At 32.9% G+C, this 20,671-nt stretch overlaps 1 protein-coding gene across 2 annotated transcripts in view; it reads left to right on the top strand.

The window, feature by feature from the left end:
• Smc6 (structural maintenance of chromosomes 6) overlaps window positions 1-20,671 on the top strand; it is a 74,747-nt gene that overhangs the window by 33,592 nt on the left and 20,484 nt on the right. For both annotated transcript variants that reach the window (XM_026403371.2, XM_026403452.2), the window contains exons 15-22: window positions 626-830; window positions 6,834-6,948; window positions 8,173-8,333; window positions 11,171-11,306; window positions 12,146-12,226; window positions 13,307-13,477; window positions 16,678-16,815; window positions 18,004-18,149. In XM_026403371.2, coding sequence (XP_026259156.1) covers window positions 626-830; window positions 6,834-6,948; window positions 8,173-8,333; window positions 11,171-11,306; window positions 12,146-12,226; window positions 13,307-13,477; window positions 16,678-16,815; window positions 18,004-18,149 — 1,153 coding nt within the window. The remainder of the gene's footprint in view (window positions 1-625; window positions 831-6,833; window positions 6,949-8,172; window positions 8,334-11,170; window positions 11,307-12,145; window positions 12,227-13,306; window positions 13,478-16,677; window positions 16,816-18,003; window positions 18,150-20,671) is intronic.

Genomic DNA, 20,671 nt, shown 5'->3' with positions numbered 1-20,671 from the left:
CCCCCTCCTTTTCTCTCCCTTTATCTTAGTTTTCTGTTTAGGCTGGACATCATAATTTCTAAATTTTCTTTCAATTTTAAAATCTTCATATATACCTGACATTTGAATTTTTCTAAATCAAGTTCTCCTGGGAGTTATCTCGGATTCTGTATACCATTAGGTAAAAATGATGCTATAAACATAAATACATTTTAATACTAAGCTGCTGCATTTAACCATGGCAGTAATGTCTCTTCATTTAAATATGTACTTATATAACAGCATCCATTTTAGTGGATGAGACTTTTTTCCCCCAGTGAAATCTAAAAATCAAAGCAATTTTGTAGAAAATAATAAAGGCTTAAATTCAAAATACCATGAGGGTTGCAGAAATATAAACTAACATAGAAAAGCCACTGTTGACGTACATTAGCGTGGGATGGTTTTATTCAAAGGATTTGGTGTGTTTCCTCCCTAGGGTATCCAGTGGGTATGTGGGTATTTTCAGCTGAGATAAAATAAGATCTGTATTATCATTTAAGCAGCTTTATATGAAAATATTAAGTCATTTATGAATTATAAAAAAAATTATATTAATATTGCAAAATAAGTATCTTGAGTCCATCTATGATTTTCTCACTTTTAGGAGCTTGCATTCATCTTCGGGACCCTGAGCATGCTTTGGCTATTGAATCCTGTTTAAAAGGACTACTCCAAGCCTATTGTTGCCATAACCATGCTGATGAAAGAGTACTTCAGGCACTAATGAAAAGGTTTTATCCACCAGGGACTTCACGGCCACAGATAATAGTTTCTGAATTTCGGAATGAGATGTATGATGTAAGACACAGGTAATCAAATTAAATCCTGTTTCTCTTTTTACTTAACCATGTGCAGTGTAAGAAAGAGTTAATGCTTTTAATGTTAACCATATGGATTTATAAAATTCCATCAAACCACTCTACTTTCAGTGTAGGCATTGGAGAAACATAAATAAGAGGTTCTTTAAGAAGGTTGAGGTTTTTACTGAAGTCTGTTGTGGGGAGAGTTCAAGGACACAGAAGTTGTATGGTGTAGAAACTATACCAAGGAGGGAACTAGTATAGACCTAGCCAAATTAAGAGGGGGTCCTAGAGAAGGAACATTGGCATTCCTTACCCACAATTGAACTCTGAAAGTGATTTACAGAATTTATAAAAAGCTTTGTTTCCTTCGATGAGCCTAACAAACCTCAAAAGCACAATACCTGAACTGACTTGTTTGTTAACTACTGGCCAGTCAGTGAGCCAGCCACAATGGTGTTCACCTGTAGGCCCACCTACTTAGTAGACTCAAGAAGAATCCCTTGAGTCTAGTGATTTAAGGCCAGTATAGGCAACATAGCCAAACCCGTCTTGAAAAAGAAAAAAGATTTATCTGTATATTCTCAGATCCCATTTTAAAATCCATTTCCCATCTCCATGTTTTCTTATAAACCCTTTGTGTGTGTGTGAGTGTGTGTTTTAATAAGACTAATGCCATGTTCTGCACATTTGAGTAAATTTGCATGTCCTTTTAAAAATTCTTCATGGGCTTTCCTGAAATTGGATAAGATGCATATGTAGTTTAAATAAAGAAGTCATTAAGTCATATGATGTAAGTTGGTCAGGGAAGAATTCAGAAAAGAGATGATAACTGCTCAGTTTTTTAATTGGTGAGTTTGTCAAGTGACAGAAAAGGCTAATTGCCTTCTAGGTAAATAAAATACTATGTGAAAGATGCATGAAGGCATGAGATTGTAAATTATTTTCCTCAAAAATAGCATTTGTAATTTTTATAGGAGGGAATAGATTAAAAGAGAGATAAGGCACAAAATCAGTAAGACATTAATTAGAAGAGAAGGAAAAATCAAGAATGACTTTTAGGTTTCTTGCTAGAATAACTAACTGAATGATATGCTGGCAAATGATTTAGGGAGAAGTATGAGGGGAAAAAGTAAATTTGTCAAAAGTACATAAAGTCCTGTTTTGAAGTGTCGATTTTGAACTATAGGCTATAGATAAGTATTTGGGAGTGAGGAGTAAAGTGTTTTCTTCTTCTTCCTGAAAATTTGACCTATGTTTATCTCCAGCTCTGATCCCAGGTTTCTAAAACCTGATAAAAATGAAATTTCATTTGTGCTACCAGACAGCATTATTTAATGATAAAAATGACCCATGACAGGTTAGTGTGACTGGGCTGGGAGAATTTGGCACACCTGGTGTGCATGACGACTCCTATAATCAGCTATTTTCCTTATGAAGAACTTATGAAGTTGTTATGAGAGATAGTGGCTTCTGTGAGGAATATTCTTCAACTTGCACTGTCATTTTGGAACCAAGAAAGAATAGTCCGGAAGAGCTGTACCAATTGCTCTATGAACTGCCACAGGGACCCCTGTGAAGGGGAATGCCTGGAATTGCCCTGCTCGCACACTGTGTTTTCTGGCCTATGTGATTTTCAGTTGCTTATACCATGTTGGATTTGAGGGGTGCAAATGTGAGCTAAGTTTATGTTGTACGATGTCCCTTGTTTTGGAAGTTGGTGAGTTCATATGCTGAGAACTGGATCTCAGGAGTTGGGTGGAAGGCTTGGGGATTATCTGATTAAGGGTTTAGACTAGTTACCACAAATCTGAGAGGGAGCTGACTCAAAGTCCTCCAGAGGCTGCAGGATTTTTCATTATTAATGTGTGTTTATTTATAGATGTCAAAGGAGAATGTGTCCTGATGGATTAATACTATAATAAAGGTTTTTAGGACAGAAGAAGAGGAAGGAAGGAGTTGAAGATGCTATTGAGAGAATAGTTCAAAGAAAGCGAAGTCTGGGAAAAATGTTTAGGTCAGCCTGCATAAGACTAGACAGCAGGTTTGACATCAGTCTGGCAGGATGGGATAGAAAGCTGTGGTAAGACAGAAATTTAGAGTTTAATGAAAAGAGGTACTGGTGGTAGTAAATCCATGTTTTGACTTCAAGAGTAGGTTGCTGAAACACAGAGTTGTTGAAATTAGTGGAAGAAGTTAGATTCTAGTTCTTTTTATTGACATGATATTGACAAGAGTCCTGAATATATTTAATATCATCAACTTTAGTTGCCTCACACACACATTTTGAAGGATTTGTTTTTGTATGTGTAAATAACTTTGGCAGTGTAAATTGTGATTCAAATGCTAAATTTAAAACTTGGACATGTTATATTAATGTAAAAAAGAATAGTGAAATACTAATAGAATATCTGCATGCATCAGATAATTAAGACTCATTTCATTCATTTAAGCTTATATTAGATAATGAAGGTACCTAGCAACATGCCTAGCTCCCAGGGAAGCAGATAGTCAGGAACTATATAGTTCCTCTTTTTATCAAAAGAGCCACTTCTTTTTAGCAATAGTAAAAGCTGCTGGGCTATGCATCCTGCCAGTACTCACCCATAACCATGTCTGCATGTATTCTCTTACCTCTTTCTCAATAGAAGACGTGTTTTTTTCTCTGTAATGCTGTTCTGTTTGTGCTCAGAATCACATACTTTCTTGCTTGACTTGTGAACTCTTTTTAAAAAATAACTTCTCAGCCACACACTTTCCATTGACTTCTTATCTCTTTAAACATGTTAGGTCAGACTCTTCCTAAGGTATACTTTGCACTCAGTATTTTGAGGCACTACTCTCTGCTCCTAAAATATTCATTATATTCTCCAGTTATTTTTTTGTTGCCATCTCTAAAGGAAATACATATATATTTTTGTATATATATTTACTTAGGCATTATAGATACTATTAGATACACCTTACTTAAATCTTTTACCCCTTTTGTTATTATGACACCATTTTCTTGATTGGTCTACCTAGTAGATGCTTCTTGACCTATTTTGTAGGCTTTTCTTCATCTACTCCTTTCATTAAGGTCTTTCTGCCATCTATGTTCATGGTCTCCTCTCTCATTCTCACTATGTATTCTTAACAATATATTCTTACATTTGTAGACATTAAAAATGTGCCAGGTTTTAAGCATGTTTTTTCCTGTAATTTAAATTTGATTGTGGTATTTTTCCTTTTACTTGGCTATTAGAAATGACATTATTAAGTGATTTTATAAAGCCTAATTAGGATCATAAAATTATTTTGTCCTGGAACTTCTTTTACCAGTGAAGCCCATATGCTACCTTCAATTTTATGCATAGTTTTCCTCTGCCTTTTGTGTCTTCTTCAGGCTTTCTACTTAGCTTGGTGTGGTCAGCCCGTTTCATAGTATCCTTTCCTTGTTGCCTTCCACTGACATCTCATTGCTAATGTCTTTTCTGCTTTGACTTCTGAACTAATTTTATAACATCTATCAACCTCCTCCAATTGATAGTAATGTAATTAGTTGTAACATAATTAATTATGAAGTAAATCCCTTATAAGGATAGCAAAAGGAAAACATGGTGGCAAGTTGGTGCCATAGAGCAAACTATTATAGCAGCTCCATCTAATCGTGGTATGTGCTTGCTCAGATTTCACCAGAATCTCCCACTGCCTCCTCCTCTCATAGTCTCCTCTTCCCTTTTTGTTATCTCCTTGGTTTCTACTTTGTTCCATTGATATTGCATGGCATTTTCTAGAGCATCCACTCCTTGTTCTTTGCTTCCACTTGTGTTTCTCCTTTCACTTGAACTCTATCCTAATAAGGCCATTTAGCTCTCAGTATCTCATTTCTGTTTTCCTTCATTAGGAAAACTCTTCAAAAGGAGATGTCTGTATCTCCATATTCTTTCTTCCCCTTTAATCTTGAACCTATTCCAGTCCTTTTGTCTTTATTTTTTGTACTAGGGATTGAACTCGGGGGTACTTTACCACTGAGCTACATCACAAGCCCTTTTTATATTTTTATTTTGAGACAGGGACTCACTAAGTTGCTGAGGTTGACCTAAAACTTTTGATCTTTTGCCCCAGCCTCACATGTCGCTGGGATTACAGGTACTCGCCAAAGTGCCGGGCTTCAGCAAACCTTACAGTGCTGAATTTGATAATCAGCTTTTACTATATTTACTGACTTGAATTATTAGCAGTATTTAGATTTGTTGATCATTTCATTCTTCTTAAAACACATTTTTCACTTGGTGCCCAGGACTATGCACTTCTGATTTTCCCAATTCCCCAAGTGTTCTGTTTTAGTATTTTTGCTTTTTCCTCCTCACCTCTGACTATGTCACCATTCCAGACCTCTCCTTATAGTATGTATTATTTCTCTTGAAGTGAATTCACCCATTTTGATGGCTTTAAATACATACTATTACCAAACGACATCTCTACTTGGCTCTTTTTTTCTGAATTTTCCATTTAGATGTCCCTAGGCATTCCAAATGTAACAGGTCTAAAAGTCAAACTCCTGATTTCCACCCTGAAACCTGCTCCTATAATCCCTTCCTTTTCATTTTTCCATTCCCAAGCCAAATATCCATCATTTTTGACTCAGCTATGCCACACCTTGTTGGCTGAACATTAAAAATCTATGCAGAGTCTGAATCCTTGTAGCTTCCATTCTTGTTCATGCCATCCTCATGTTTCACTTGAATATTGCAGTCAATTCTGGTTATCCGACACCACAGTCTTAGGACAGCAGTCAGATCCTGTCATTTTTCTGTACAAAGTACCATAGAACTTCCATCTTTTTCGTTTATCAAGGGCCCATGTGATTTGCCTTCCCACCGTGTTTCCTCTCTTGAATCTATAAGGGTTCTCCTTGACTGTTTAGTCTGCCCCTGAGCACTGGCTACATGGTCCTTTAATAAAATGTAAGCTATGCTCCATGAGAAGCTTTTTTGTTTTTGTTTTTCTTTTTAAGATGAGGATCGTGTTTTAGAAACCAGGGATCAGAGGTGGAAATAAACAAGTAAGCGTAGGTTAGATTCTTATGCAGAGAGAAAACACTTTATCCCTAACTCCCAAATACTTATGTCTAGCCTAAAGGTTCTCTACTGTCTGGAATAGCACCTTGAACATAGTTAGGTGCTCAGCAAATACATGTTGAATTAATGCATGAAGACGTATAAAACATATAAAAGTGCTGACTTGTTTTGAAATCCTAGGACTGACTAAAAACTCTAAAGAATACTATAATTGTTTCCCTTCGGTAACTTATTGCTTCAGTACCTACTGTTCTTAGTATGTCCATCTTTCAATGCTCTTAATAGCTCATGTGTTTCAAATTTAATTGAAAGATTGAATGTCTCTTACGGATCCCAAATTTCAATTTTTAAGAATATCTTTTCTCTGTTGATAATAAACTTTACTTCATTTTTTTATTGTTTTGTTTCAGTAGAACAATTGTGGAACTATTAAAGATGTATTTTAATTCATCTCCATCATCCTATATAGAATTGAGAACTTGGGACTTAATGGATCTTAATTAATTGACTTATGTTTACATATGATTGCAGTGGAAGATTTAAGGAAATTTTAACCATTATAATAAGCAAAAGGGCTTAAAGGTTAAGAATCCAAATTCTAAAATCTATACTGCCTAGTTAAAGTCCTTGCACAGTCTTATTCGCTAGTGTTATGATAATAGGGAACTTAAACTCTGAAGCATCCTCATCTGGGAAAAAAATGGAGAGAATGATTAAGTAATAAGCTTAGCACAGTGCTTAGCACATAGCATTATATAGATATTAACTAAGTAAATTTTTAGATTTAGATTTTTAAATTTAACTAAGCAGGTATGTTTACAGATGTTATCAAATATTTTTTCATCTGATTATCTTTCCCATTAAATATGTACAATTTTTACATATATAAAATTTACACACATATTTATAATTATAAAGTTTGTTAAGTTTTGTCTCTTTTATCTCCTAGAGCTGCTCATCATCCAGAGTTCCCAACAGTTCTGACAGCTTTAGAAATAGATAATGCAGTTGTTGCTAATAGCCTAATCGACATGAGGGGCATAGAGACAGTGCTGCTAATCAAAGTAAGACCAGATGCTTGTATTTTATGTTACTTTAAAATTTTCAAAACTCAAGGTGGCTTTATAAACTCCTTTCTTTATCATGAAAAATTTTGTTTCACCATTTTACTTTATGCTAGAAAAACCTATAGGGTAATATAGAACTAATTGGCTTGTATGTTTTTTTGCCTTGGGTAACTTTATAACTTTGGACTATTCTTTGTGAAATAATGTCACAAATAAATATTGTTCTTTTGGTACACAGTACTGTAACATTTTTGGTTCATTTTTTTCTTGATTTGCTGCCAAGTTCATTTTTTATTTGCATATATATATATACATATACAAGTGTGTGCGTATACATGTATATATATATATATATATATAAAACTCTACCTTTTAAATAAAGTACTTGATATTTTGTAAATTTTTTTCCTATACCTTTGTGCTCTGTGAAAATTAAATGATACTTACTTTCCAACTGTACATGTATTTTTGTATACTTGTTAGATTAGATCATCATATTTTGTCTTATCTATTGACAAGTTGCTGAGCAGCGGGCAGAAAATTTAAAACAGAAATCTGTAATTGAGACAACCTAATTGTTTCTCATTAATGGAAATTAAAAAATAAAGGTTTTGATATCCCAGATATGTACCCATGAACATTTCTACTATAATTGTGAGTTTGGCTCTCAGGTTTTAGAAATATACTTGAAAATAAATAACGAAGCCTTGCTCAGAAAGTCTGTCCCTAGAGAGGTTTATGGGGCCTTGAGTAAGCCTCATCTTCTTTTTATTTCCTCGAGGGCTTAAGTATTTCCAGGCTTTCTCTGTATAATTTCATATGCTGATCTTTTCTTAAATTTTGCTAGCCATTCATAGCATTTAGAAAAACTTATTGTATGAACTTTTCTAAAGTAAATGTATTTATGTGAAAAGTTACTTAAAATAACTTAATTTGAAATGGATATTAAATATTTTAAATATTAGAATTTAAAAATAAAGTCTACCAATTTATCATAAAGCATTTTTTCAGTTGTTTAGTGACTGTATATAGTTTTAATTCCTTGAATCTGGAACTTGTTTTTGAAATTTTTATGTTAACTTCATGACATATTGCATTTGAACATTCAAAAAAACTTGAATTATATTAAAATAATAAAGACAGGTAATATTTTAAAATTGTGCCTATTGGAAATTCTTTGACATTGCTTTAAAAATGTATTTTCCCCCTCTATTGTTCTAGAATAATTCTGTAGCTCGTGCAGTTATGCAGTTTCAAAAGCCACCCAAAAATTGTAGAGAAGCTTTTACTGCTGATGGTGACCAAGTTTTTGCAGGACGTTATTATTCATCTGAAAATACACGACCTAAGTTCCTAAGCAGAGATGTGGATTCTGAAATAAGGTGAGTCAAGTTTATCTTTATTGCATTATTCCCACTTCCTTTGAGCTTCAGTTTCATTCATTTCATTCATTAAAGTTATTTCAACAACAAACTGTAACTTATCTTGATGTTAGCTTCTTATAAGATCCTTTAAGTAGATGTGAAATTATGGGTTGACAGACCTGCGATCCCAGTGGCTCTGGAAGCTAAGACAGGAGGATGGTGAGTTGAAAACCAGTCTCTGCAATGGCAAGGCACTAAGTAACTCAGTGAGACCCTGTCTCAAAATAAAATATAAAATAGGGCTGGGGATGTGGATCAGTGGTTGAGTGCCCCTGAGTTCAATCCCTGGTTACTCCCCACCAAAAAAAGAAAGAAAGAATAAAAATGTAAATGAGCTATATCACTGTGTCTACCATTTCGTTCTGCTGATTTTTCTCAGGGTCATTTGCTGGTTTCATTGTGGCTAATGCTCCTTATCATGTCTCTGACTGGTACTCTGAGTTGTACCATTCTAGAAAGAACATCAATCAACACAGTTAGAACACATGCCTAGAAGAATAGAGCTATTAAAGGAGACAAACTTGAGAAATTATACAAAAAACTAATAATGTACTTAATGAGATTCAAGAGCATGCATGAATAATTTTTGTACCATAAATAATCATGATTTCTGACCTGAATTAATTCAGTTGATAAATGGATAGGTTTTGCCTTTATTAATGACTTAAGTATAACACAGAATATAAATAAAAGAAATATTTAAGAAAATGGAGCAACGTATTCTAACTGACTTGTATGTTTAGGGAAAATGAGAGTTTAGTTGTAATAGTTGAGTATTATTTTCAAGTAATACTCATCATTTTAATGTGAAAGCAGCATAAAATAATAGGTACTGAAAGGTTTAGTAAAACTTATTATTTAGCAACAGAAAAAAGTTGAATGACCAGCAGCTTGAGTGCTGTGACATTGGTTTTATTCATTATCCCAATGTGGTTTTGAGTTATAAAAGTACACATAATATGTAAGCAAGCTTTCAGAATAATTACTAGTATAATTACTAATTTTATAAAAATATTGTCTACCTGGGCTTGGGAGTCTGATCCAAGAGCTGCAAGATCAAGATTAGCCTGAGTGACTAAATAGAAACAGAACTCAGTGGTACAACACCCCTGGGTTCAATCCCCAGTATCCATCTCTCCCCCCCACCAAAAAAGTTACTTCTTCCATTTTTTAAGTTGTCAAAATAATAACATTTTTATAGACTTTTTTAAAAGTCTGCTTTTCAATTTTTTTTCTTTCATTTGTTCAGACAACAAATATTTAGTGATCACCCAATGTGACCTACCATGCCATGCGCTAATCTAGGCACAAAGTTCATCTGAAAACAGAGTACACAGAAATTCTCTCTTGGAGCTTGAATTAAGCAAGGAGAAGTAAACTACTTGAAAGCCAGGTCAGGTTAGATGGTTATCTGCTGTGGAAAGAGACAAAGCAGAGTATGAATTGGGAATGAGGTACATACTCAGGGAGCGTGCTGGTCCCACACATACAACGTAGCTTGGGTTTAGTATATCTTTCAGGAGGTAGCAAATGTTCTTTCTCCACGTAAGACTGAATTAAAAACTAAAGAGCAGCACTGTACAAAAATGGTAATAATTAGTCCTATCTAGAAAGAATGAAATTGTCATATTCAGCAGTTTTTTGAATGAGTTATGTTGGTTTCTTGAATTTTTGCTGATGTTCAGAACATTGTATAACATTAGTCTTTGATCATTTTGTTTTTATTTTTTGTTTAGTCTCAAGGTTCCATATTTGTTTACTTAGTAAATTTTGGTTTTTAGCAAAATATCTGTTAGTTAATAATGATATAGATTTGTTTATGATGAAGTAAATATTTTATATTAGATGCTTAGGAGCCATATTAAAGCTTTGCATCTGGCTCCATTTTTATCATTCATCATTTATTCAGCTGACATTTAGTGAGTTTTCTTTTAATTTGAAAATTGTACCAAGGTAGAATTTTATATAACAGTATATAGTTTATGTACTGTTTTACCTAGCAACTGAAAGGAACAAAGGGCAGGTGATATTGAAGCATGGACTGAAAAATTGTTTCAAATTTCAGAGGTATTAAAATGTGGGAAAATATGCATTTCAGTGTAATTCGGCCAACTCTCTCAACCAGGAAAAAGTTGTTCATAACTGCAAAGATGGTTTTCTGTCTCCAGGCACACAGGTTTCAGACAGAAGATTGGATCAGTCAGGCAGGGAAAGATTACTCCAAAAGCCACTTGACTCTGTTGCCTCCTTATGCATTCTTGGCATATTTCTTTTTTTCCACTTGAAAATGTTGAGCTGTTATATCCGTTTTCATCACTCTGCCTTTGTGTATTTTTTGTTGTTGTTGTTTAATTCTCCCCTAGTTGACAGAGCTTATAAAAGCTTTAAAGAATGCAATAAAGTTGTCTCTTCTCTCACACATACTTTTGTGTTTCCATAGTTCTATGAATATGTAGTACTAGTACTCTCACATTGACATTTTTGTGTGACAGTTTTTTCCTGGTTTTTCATGTCTTAATTCTGTTTCTACCTCTTCCTATTACTGTGCACACATTCATAGCACATGTGACATATTGTTAAGGAAATAAGTAAAACTTGACTCCAGTTTAGGAGATAATCACATTTCTGTTATAATAGATTTGTATTTTATAATAATTTGTTCAAATTATAAACTGGTTTAGTGGAAGAGGATTTTGTAAACAAGTTATTACAAATAAGCTTTTCTGTAACAATCTAAAATATTTATTATATTGAGAAATAGATTGAAAGTACTTTTTCATCTTTTCTTGATCAAGTGACTTGGAAAATGAGGTTGAAAATAAGAAGGCCCAGATAGTAAATCTTCAGCAGCATCTATCTGCCCTTGAAAAGGATACTAAACACAATGAAGATCTTCTTAAAAGATGCCAACTACATTATAAAGAGTTAAAGGTAAAAAGCAAAACATAATTTTGTTTTTCTCATTTTAACACTTTAAAGTTTATTTTGAAATTTTGTCACTTCAATTAGTTCTTAAACACTTTGGCCCCTAAGCCCTTACATTCTTAAATGAGCTTTCATTTATGTGGATTATATCTATCAACTTTTATACCTTTAAAAATTAAAGTAAAATTTTTGGCTAAGTGTAAAACTAAGAATATTTAATAATGAATTTAAAATAATATGAAAAATATATTCTTCAAAACCAAAAAGATTTAGTGAGAAGATTGGCATTTTTAGATTTTTGTAATTTCTAATGTCTGTTTTTATAAAATTCACTTGATTTATGGCAATTTTTGCATTCAGACCCTTGTGATATTATAAATCACAACCACCTGTGCAATTATGAGAAAATGCTCATAAGAGTGATAAATTATGCTTTAGTGTTTTTATGAAAGTAATTTTGACTATGAAGACTTTCTTAAAGGGTCTGGGGATGCCTGAGGGTTACTTGAATCTTAGTTTGAGAATCACTAGGTTAGAGTAATTGAGAGTTTGTGTGTTTCAGAAAAATACTTAGTGTACTCAAAAATGTCATCATTTTAAAATTCTAAGATGGATTAATTTTATGTTTATTGTGTGTGGGAACGGATTAGCAATGAGAATGATGATGGAAGAATTTCTTTCTAACTTCCTTTGGTTTGTTTATTACTAAGGTACCCCTTTTGTCAATTATGGGATCTTTCTGGGTCATATAGCTTTATGGATTAATGCATTCGTTATCTTTTCCAAGTGTTTTGTCTCCTCCTCCTCCTATTATTATTATTAAATTCTGAATGCTTTCCTTTCAGATGAAAATAAGAAAAAGTATTTCCGAAATTCGGGAACTTGAGAATATAGAAGAACATCAGTCTGTAGATATTGCAACCTTGGTAAAATTCTACTCTTCAGTTGAATATAATGTTAATCAATAAAATTGTCATATAGGTTAATGGTCATCAAATCTCAGCTTTTTTTTAATCCTTTAATTAAAGCTACTTTTTATGATTGTTATCTCCACTCATAATTATGTTAGAAACTACCTGAACTTCAGGTGTGTTTTGTGTAGATAACTTTTATGCATAGTTGATTTTGTCTTCTGCTACATGAAATAAAAACTTCATCACAAACTTAATTATGCTTCTGTATAGTGGCCCATTTAGGCACTCCAGTTAAACAGCATCAGTACAAGTGGACAGAGATGGCAGTACCACCTTTGAGTCATTCATATTTTCTCTCTGCCTTTCCTTCCTTGTTTTCTTTTTTCCTAAGTTAATGGCTCCCATTTTAATTCTCCATGTATTCGTTATTCTGTATTTATCTTGTTCCAGCATTCGTTTATGACATTAAGCTTATTTTTTTCTGAGCTGCAGTAAACAGTAAGATAAATTTCGCATCTTGTTAAAAAATAGTGATTGTTTGTTAAGTGTCTGTCTGCCTATCTGGCAGGATATTAAATGTTGAGAAATAAGCAGTGAACAAAGCAGCAAAGTCCCATGCTGACAAAACTTCATTCTCATGGCATTTGCTATGGCTTTTTACTAGAAATGTTTCCACTTTTTATTTTTCTGCTTTTAATACCTTTTATTGATAGATTAAATTTCATGAAGGCATGGACTATGTCTTCAGTTTGGTAACACCTAACACATTGTGTGGCATAAGGTAAATATATTTATATGTATCCCCTTTTTAAAAAAAGGTTAGTAGATAAAAGTTAGTCCTTTTGATTATGATCTCAAGCAGAATATCATTTGACTTATCTACTAAATATCTTTCCTTCTTATTTTTGAACTTCTATTTTTTTTTTTTTTTTTTTACTTTCTAATTTACCATTAAGGATATGAAAAAATTCTCATGTGTTTATCTTTGATACGATTTGTCTATAGTCTGTAGTTTCTCCTCACAGAATTGTTTCTTTTTTTCCCCCTGTTTGATAAAAGTCTATTAACTCTGTAATCTTTAAATGTTATCAGGAAGATGAAGCTCAAGAAAATAAAATGAAAATGAAAATGGTTGAGAAAAACATGGAGCAACAAAAAGAAAATTTGGAACATCATAAAAGTCTTAAAGTAGAAGCAGAAAACAAGTATGATGCAATTAAACTAAAAATTAATCAGCTGTCAGAGCTAGCAGATCCACTTAAGGTATTTATCACTGTTATCCTATTTGTTCTGTACTTTATGTTTTAGTTTTATATCCAAAGTGTTCTTATGGATATTACCCTGTCAGAATTATTGATTAAATATAAATATAACCAGATTATGAATATATATAATTTATTGCATAAACATAAACACATGTTATAAGTGGTAGGAACCAGATTGTCATCATTTTTCAATTACTATAAAACACCTTTGCCTGTAGGAGAATAAACCACTAGATTTCTCTCTATTTCCCCCTCACAATTATTGCTTTTGTTGCCTCTTTATTTTGTGATATATTTTTTTTCCCAGGACCAAAAATCAGGGACATTTTACACATATATACCGTTACTTGTGCTCACCTGTTCTTTTGTCCGTTCCTTTCCTTTAATAATGGATTAATTGCTGTAAAACACAAATTGAAATAAAGTTCTACCCAACTCCTGTTTATCAGCATATCTCAGCACATACCAGGCTAAAGTCAGTTAATTTTTTGTTTTTAGCATAAGCTCTTTGAGACTACATTTAAGGAAATAAAAGTATTTAACAAGTAAAGTTTCCATCTTGCTAAATAACTTAGTTCTCAAGTAGCTTATTGTCATTATATTTATGAATAACTCATTTCAGAACCTCAAATTTGATTTATGAGACTCTCAGAAGAGGTAATAGTGTATTTTTAAGGGAGAAAGTTATATTGATATCACCCTAATTTTCAGGGAAGTTGTCCCTTGAATCAAAATGTATTTAGATATTTTTAAAATTTTAAAGAATTTACAGTATAGGAACTTTACTTGTCTTTATTGAAAATTTTAGAAACGTAATTTGGAGAATTGGGAAAAGATGTGAGGGAGTTGGAGTAGAACTGCCCAGAACAGCTCTTCCCTGTGGTGGTGGTGGTTTTCCTGCAGCTGTCTTATGTTTAACTGGGATTCCTACCTGCCTCTATAAACTAAGGAGACTGAATTTCTTTCTTTTTAGGCTGAGAAGAATAAAAAGAGAAAGGAGGCTGATACATGAGTGAAGAGGATTATAAAATTTAACTGTAGCATAGAAAGAAAGAAACATATTCAAAATAATATTGAGAAAGATAAATGAGAAAATAGTTACTATAAGAAACAAGAATTTAAAAGACCAAATATTTAAGAATAGAAAATAATATAAGATTAGTTTTTAAAAGAAAATAAATAGAATAAATAAACATTAAGAATTTCAATAATAGGGACTGGGGATATAGCTCAGCTGGTAAAGTCCTTGCCTCACATGCACAAGGCCCTGGGTTCAATCCCCAGTACCTTTAAAAAGAAAAAAAAGAATTTCAATATTAGAAAAAGTTAAATTAATTCAGGACTCCAGAATTAACAGTGAAATTATTTTAAAAAGTAAGAAAAATTGAACATTATACCCATAGATAATTAAAATAGGGTTACTTAATCAAAATGATGTACTCAATACAGAAAAGAGCAAACTTAGCATGTAAATTATTTGTTTTAGGAAAAGTAAAAATGAGAAATGATGAGGAATAGCTATTTGTCTGTTACTTTTGTCTTGTTTTGTGTTTGCTTTTTTGCAATGCTGGGGATGAAACTGAGGACCTCATGCCTGCTAGGCAAGCACTCCATCACAGGGCTGTATACCCCAGCTGTATTCTGTTCTTTTAGGGATTTCTAGGTTAAAGCAGTTCTTGGATCTAGGAGTCCTTAAATAAGTTCAAGAGCAGAAACTGGGCAGAAGGCAATAAGAATTGTTGATCTTAGCTCTTAACCTTGGCTTCAGATCATTGAAGGTAGGAGGTGGGTCCTTTAGTAAACTTGCATGTAATTAGCCAGGAGGCTTTTTCCTTCTCTATGTCAGGACACACTAGCTGTCAAGAACAGTCTGACCAAGAGGATTTAGGTAATAATGTGATTCCTCAGAATATTCCATCACAATATATTAGCACCTTCCAGATATAATCATCTTTTTGCGATTAGGATTTTCATTTTATGATGAGGGGTAGTACAGATGTAGAATGCTGTACTTAAATATGTAGTCATTGAAGTCTTAGCCTAGGGACTGCCCCCCTAACACACACACACAGTTTGAACAGTTAGTTATTTTGATTTACACTTGCGAACATAGTGCTTTTGTTATAAATTAAATCCTTTGTACAGGAAATGGCATCTGCATTCAGCCTGTGAACATACATTGTCTGTAGGAGGGTCTCTTGATTTCTGATGAGGATAGTTATTTCCTTTTCTGAATATCTTTTATGATATCATTTGGGATTGTTTATTTCTGTCTCTGTATAGCTATGATTCTTGATGCTAAACATGATTATGGTATATTTGACCAATATCAGCTCAAAAATACAAGTGAACTGATTAAACTAACTAAAATTTATTTGGTGGTTCTTATCAGCGTTTAAAAAGTCATTTTATTGAGATAATTGATGTACAATAAATACACATATGTAAATGTCCAATTTGGTAAGTTTTGACATCTATAAACCTGTGAAACTTTCCCCACAATCAGAAAAAAGGACATAGTCTTTCATGCCCTTAAGTTTCTTATGTTCCTTTTTAATCTCTCCCTCCCTGTTTCCTGACCCTTATATTTAGATAACCACCATTTCATTTCTATTACCGTAGTTTGTGCATTTTCTAGGATTATTTTCACTAGTCCCCACTAAACCACAATTTCACTTACTTTCGTTTCAGTTACCCTGGTCTACTGTAGTCCAAAATACTACTTGTATTGACTCAAGAAAGAGACCACATTGACATTATGTATATTGTTATAATTATTCTTTTGTTATTATTAATCTCTTGTGCCTAGTGTGTAGTAAAAACAGCAATATAAGGTTCATTAATGTCCATGGGGTTTTGGAATATATCCCCACAAATTAAGAGGGTACCACTGTGTCCAGCATTTACATTATTTTAAGTTTTTTAAGGCAAATGATTCTCTATAAACTACCTTACTTACAAAAAATATAATTGAATGTATCATAACGTATGGAGACTTCTTATAAAAATTTGGCTATAAAGTGATTTCTTAATTTTGGGAAACACCTTACTTCAGACATGTTGTGAACATAAACTCTTAATCCTTTATTCTTCATGCAGCATAATCCTACCCATTTTACTGAGTTGTTAATTTTATACCTGGACTGGAAAATTTTTTAAAATTAATCTTTATAGATTGTTTTGTTTTTATTCAAACAGGATGAATTAAACCTTGCTGATGCTGAAGTGGATAATCAAAAACGAGGGAAGCGGCATTATGAAGAAAAACAAAAAGAACACTTGGATACCTTAAATAAAAAGAAACGAGAACTGGACATGAAAGTAAAGGAGCTGGAGGTTAACCATAACTTTTTAAATTTCATGTTAATCTTTTTATTGTAACCTTACTCATGATTATTAAAGTGTATTTTCTCTAATGTCATGTTTCTGAAAACAGACAAATGTTGAATTTCTGTCTTTTATAGATTAACAGGTGTTTGGATGAATCACCACAAGAAGAGGCTTAGGGACCCTCAAAGTGTGAGGACTGAATAGATAAGACTCCTTCTATCCCATAGCAGTATACATGGCTGATAAAATGGCACTCACTTGGCTAATATAGCTGCCTACTTGGCCAGCATACTATCAGAAAAAGGCACCCCTTCATTTGAGACTCTGGGGTGTGGGTTGGGCTCCACTTTAGCTCCTGTTAGTCACATTTGTTGACAACTAAGCAGCAGCCTTGACTTTAGGGAATAAATTGAAGCTAGTCTTGTAAACTAAATGGATTCCAGTTTTGCCTTTATAATCTTAAGGAAAACAATTTAATCATTTCCCTATTCATACTTGTAATAGAGAAGGTTTTAAGTATAAAATAAGTGTTGTATGTAAAAGTTCTTTTTATTTTTGCATTGTTTACAAATAATAGGGTCTTTTGGTATGTGTGCTTTTAATACCATTGGTGTTCAGATTGCATCCTAAAGCACATGGAAAGTTGTGTCAGACCTCAGGTCCTTGGGTGCTGACTTTTTTTTGTCATTGCTCTTTTAAGTTTATATACAGTGAATTTAATATTCTGTTTTTGTTGTTGTTGTTGTTTTTAGTTATAGGTGAACACAGTGTTTTTATTTTACTTTATGTGGTTCTGAGGGTCGATCCCAGTGCTAGGCAAGTGCTCTACCTCTGAGCTACAACCCCAGCCCTGTAATATTCTCTTGAAGATTTATAACAGCTCTGAACTGTGCCCTTAATATAAAGTTTACTTATATAATGTTGATATTAAATGTAATTAAAATACAAATATTGAACGTAAGTTCAGAGTTTTATTTTTCATATTTTGGCAAAAATGATATAATGAATTATCTTATAAAAGAAGAATTTTAAAGATACTGAAGTTTAGTTTAATTGCACACACCTATAATCCCAGCTACAAAAGAGGCCCAGGCAGGAAGATCATGAGTTCAATCCCAGCTTGTTCAGGCAACACAATGAGATCCTGTCTCAAAAACAAAACAATAAAAAGATGTTAAACTCCTGTATTCTTAGGAGAAAATGTCACAAGCAAGACAGATCTGCCCAGAGCGAATAGAAGTAAAAAAGTCTGCATCAATTCTAGACAAGGAAATTAATCGATTAAGACAAAAGATACAGGCAGAACATGCTAGTCATGGAGATCGAGAGGAAATAATGAGGTAAGAGTGGTTGATAGCTTTTCTGGTTTATTATATAATCCAGACATATTATCAAGACATTAAAAAAATGTTTATAGGTCTTTCATTTTTGGATGAAGTGTTGCTAAGGCATATAGTTGTAGCTGAACTAGTTTGTGTGTGTGTGTGTAGTACTAGGAAATGGATTCTGGGACCTCATGCATGCTATGCTTTGCCACTGAGCTATACCCCAACCCTGAACTAGTGAGATAATCCTTAGTAAACAAAATAGGTAGGAAAGATGTGTATTAGTTATTATTACCATCTTTCAAAGAAGCATTTAAGCAATATGTGTCTAAATGTTGAAATTTCAACAGAGCCAGGTTATTTTGTTGCTATAACAATGTATAAAATAGAACAAAGTTTGTGTTTAGATGTTTATTGTATTATTTATTAACACCAGAAAATTAAAAATAGTGTGCAACTGTTGAAGAATGGTTAAATTACAGAAAATTGCAGCTGTTACACCATGAAACACTTCTCATGTAAAAAAAAAAAAAAGATTGAGAAAACAGGAGCAATTTGTCAGATGTCACTAAATCCCCTCCGTAGGTTGGGAACCATTTTTGCATTTGCGCCAACATTGCATGGGAGGATGCTTTCCTATGACCTTGCCAACAGAATATATATAAAGTTTATAAGTTGTTTTCCTGATCTTTGACTAAAAAATAGTATGTTTATGTAGTTTTAATCACACTCCATCGTTATGAATAAAATCAAAATATTTTTCATATATTTAAAAACTATTTTTATACCTTGATTTATCTGTTCTTTCCCACTTTTTTAAGCATTTAAAAAATCTTTTTCCCTTAAATTTTAAGAGCATATTTAGATAATATGGATGAGAAATACTAGCTATGTGTTGCTAGTATTTTTCTCAGTTCATCATTTGTCTTGAGTTTTTAAAATTGGGATGGTTTCTTTTTTTTTTTATTGCCATGAAAAGATTATTTAGTTCATTTTGTTATTATTGTATCTGGATTTGGTGTAATTTTATTTTACTTTTTTGTTATCAGAGTGAACCCAGGAACACTTAACGATAAGTGTTAACTAAGCCATATCCCCAACACTTTTTATTTTTTATTTTGAAACAATGCCTCAATAAGTTGCTGAGGCTAGCTTGGAACTTAGGGATTCTCTTCAGCCTCTTGAGTCACTGGGATTACAGGCTTGCACCTCCACTGCTAGCTTGGTGTAAAATATTTTAAAAGCCTTTCTCTACATCTAAATTATGGAAGCATCCGCTTATGTATTTTTATAACTTACATATATTCTTTTTTTAATATTTAGATTTCTGCTCTATCTAGAGTTTATTCTTGTGTTTAGTGTGAGGAATGGATTTTTTGTTTTTCAAATGCATCCATTTGAAAAGTTGTTCTGTTTCCTACAAAATGGCACATATGAATATCGGCTGTTTTTGCAGATTGATAAGTATTTTCCTCTAGTTTTATATATTAAAGGATAATTTTGTATAATGTAAATTCTTTGGCTTTGACTTTCTCTTGAGTATCTTATTTATGATTGCACTTTTCCTTAAAGCCCTGCAGTTTGTCTGGAATGTAAGATTCTGTGATTGCTTTTCCTTTTCTGTATGCATTAAGTCTTTTAGATTTTCCTTTATCTTTTGAATATTTTCTATTTTATTGTTTTGAGGTCTTCAGTTATACAAATTTTAGATATTTTTGTCTTTATCATTTTGGCAAACCATTTTATGTTTGTGATTTTTTGAGGGTTTTTTTTTATTTTTTTTAAGCTGTCAATGGGCCTTTTATTTTTATTTATTTATATATGGTGCTGAGAATTGAACCCAGTGCCTCACACACGCCAGGCAAGTACTCTACCACTGAGCTACAACCCCAGCCCTTGAGGTATTTTATTTCTGCTTTGAGGAGGTACTTTTTCCTGCCAGTACTTATATCATTTTTCCCTTTAATTTACAGTGCTTAATTAAAATTTTTATCTGTCTTATGGAGTATTGTTATAGTAAGTTTTTGTTATTGTTGTTTATAGAATTTTGCTGTACTTTCACAGCCATTTTTTTCCCATAAATATCTTTGTCTATATATTTTTTTGTAACTCATTTTTCAATCAGTTGAATTTACCTGGACTGGTTATTTGAAGGCTGTGAAGAATAACTGTGGGAGCCTAGGCCAGGGTTGCCTTTTATACGTAGTTAGGATCTATGTCTTTCTTATTGCAGTATCAGGCTGTCAGTACTGCCTTCTCTAATAGCATTTCTGAGTAGCCATGCCTTCCTTCTCTGACTCTTTGATCTTATCTTGTTCAGGGTAGAGAGATTTAATATTGCCCTTTGTTCTTCTGTTCCCTTGTTGACATCTGTCATTAAGGGAAACATTTTTTTTTCCACTGATCTTTTTTTTATATTATAATAACTAAAGCACATTAATTATACAAATTAGTGGGTTTTGACTATGATCTTTCCATACATGTACATGTGCTTTGAATTGTATCCATCCTCCCTGAGCCCCTCATTTTTTCACCAA

Source organism: Urocitellus parryii, chromosome 12 (assembly GCF_045843805.1).
Source record: "Urocitellus parryii isolate mUroPar1 chromosome 12, mUroPar1.hap1, whole genome shotgun sequence".
NCBI classification, from domain to species: domain Eukaryota; kingdom Metazoa; phylum Chordata; class Mammalia; order Rodentia; family Sciuridae; genus Urocitellus; species Urocitellus parryii.
This window is presented reverse-complemented; position numbering and strand designations above follow the sequence as displayed.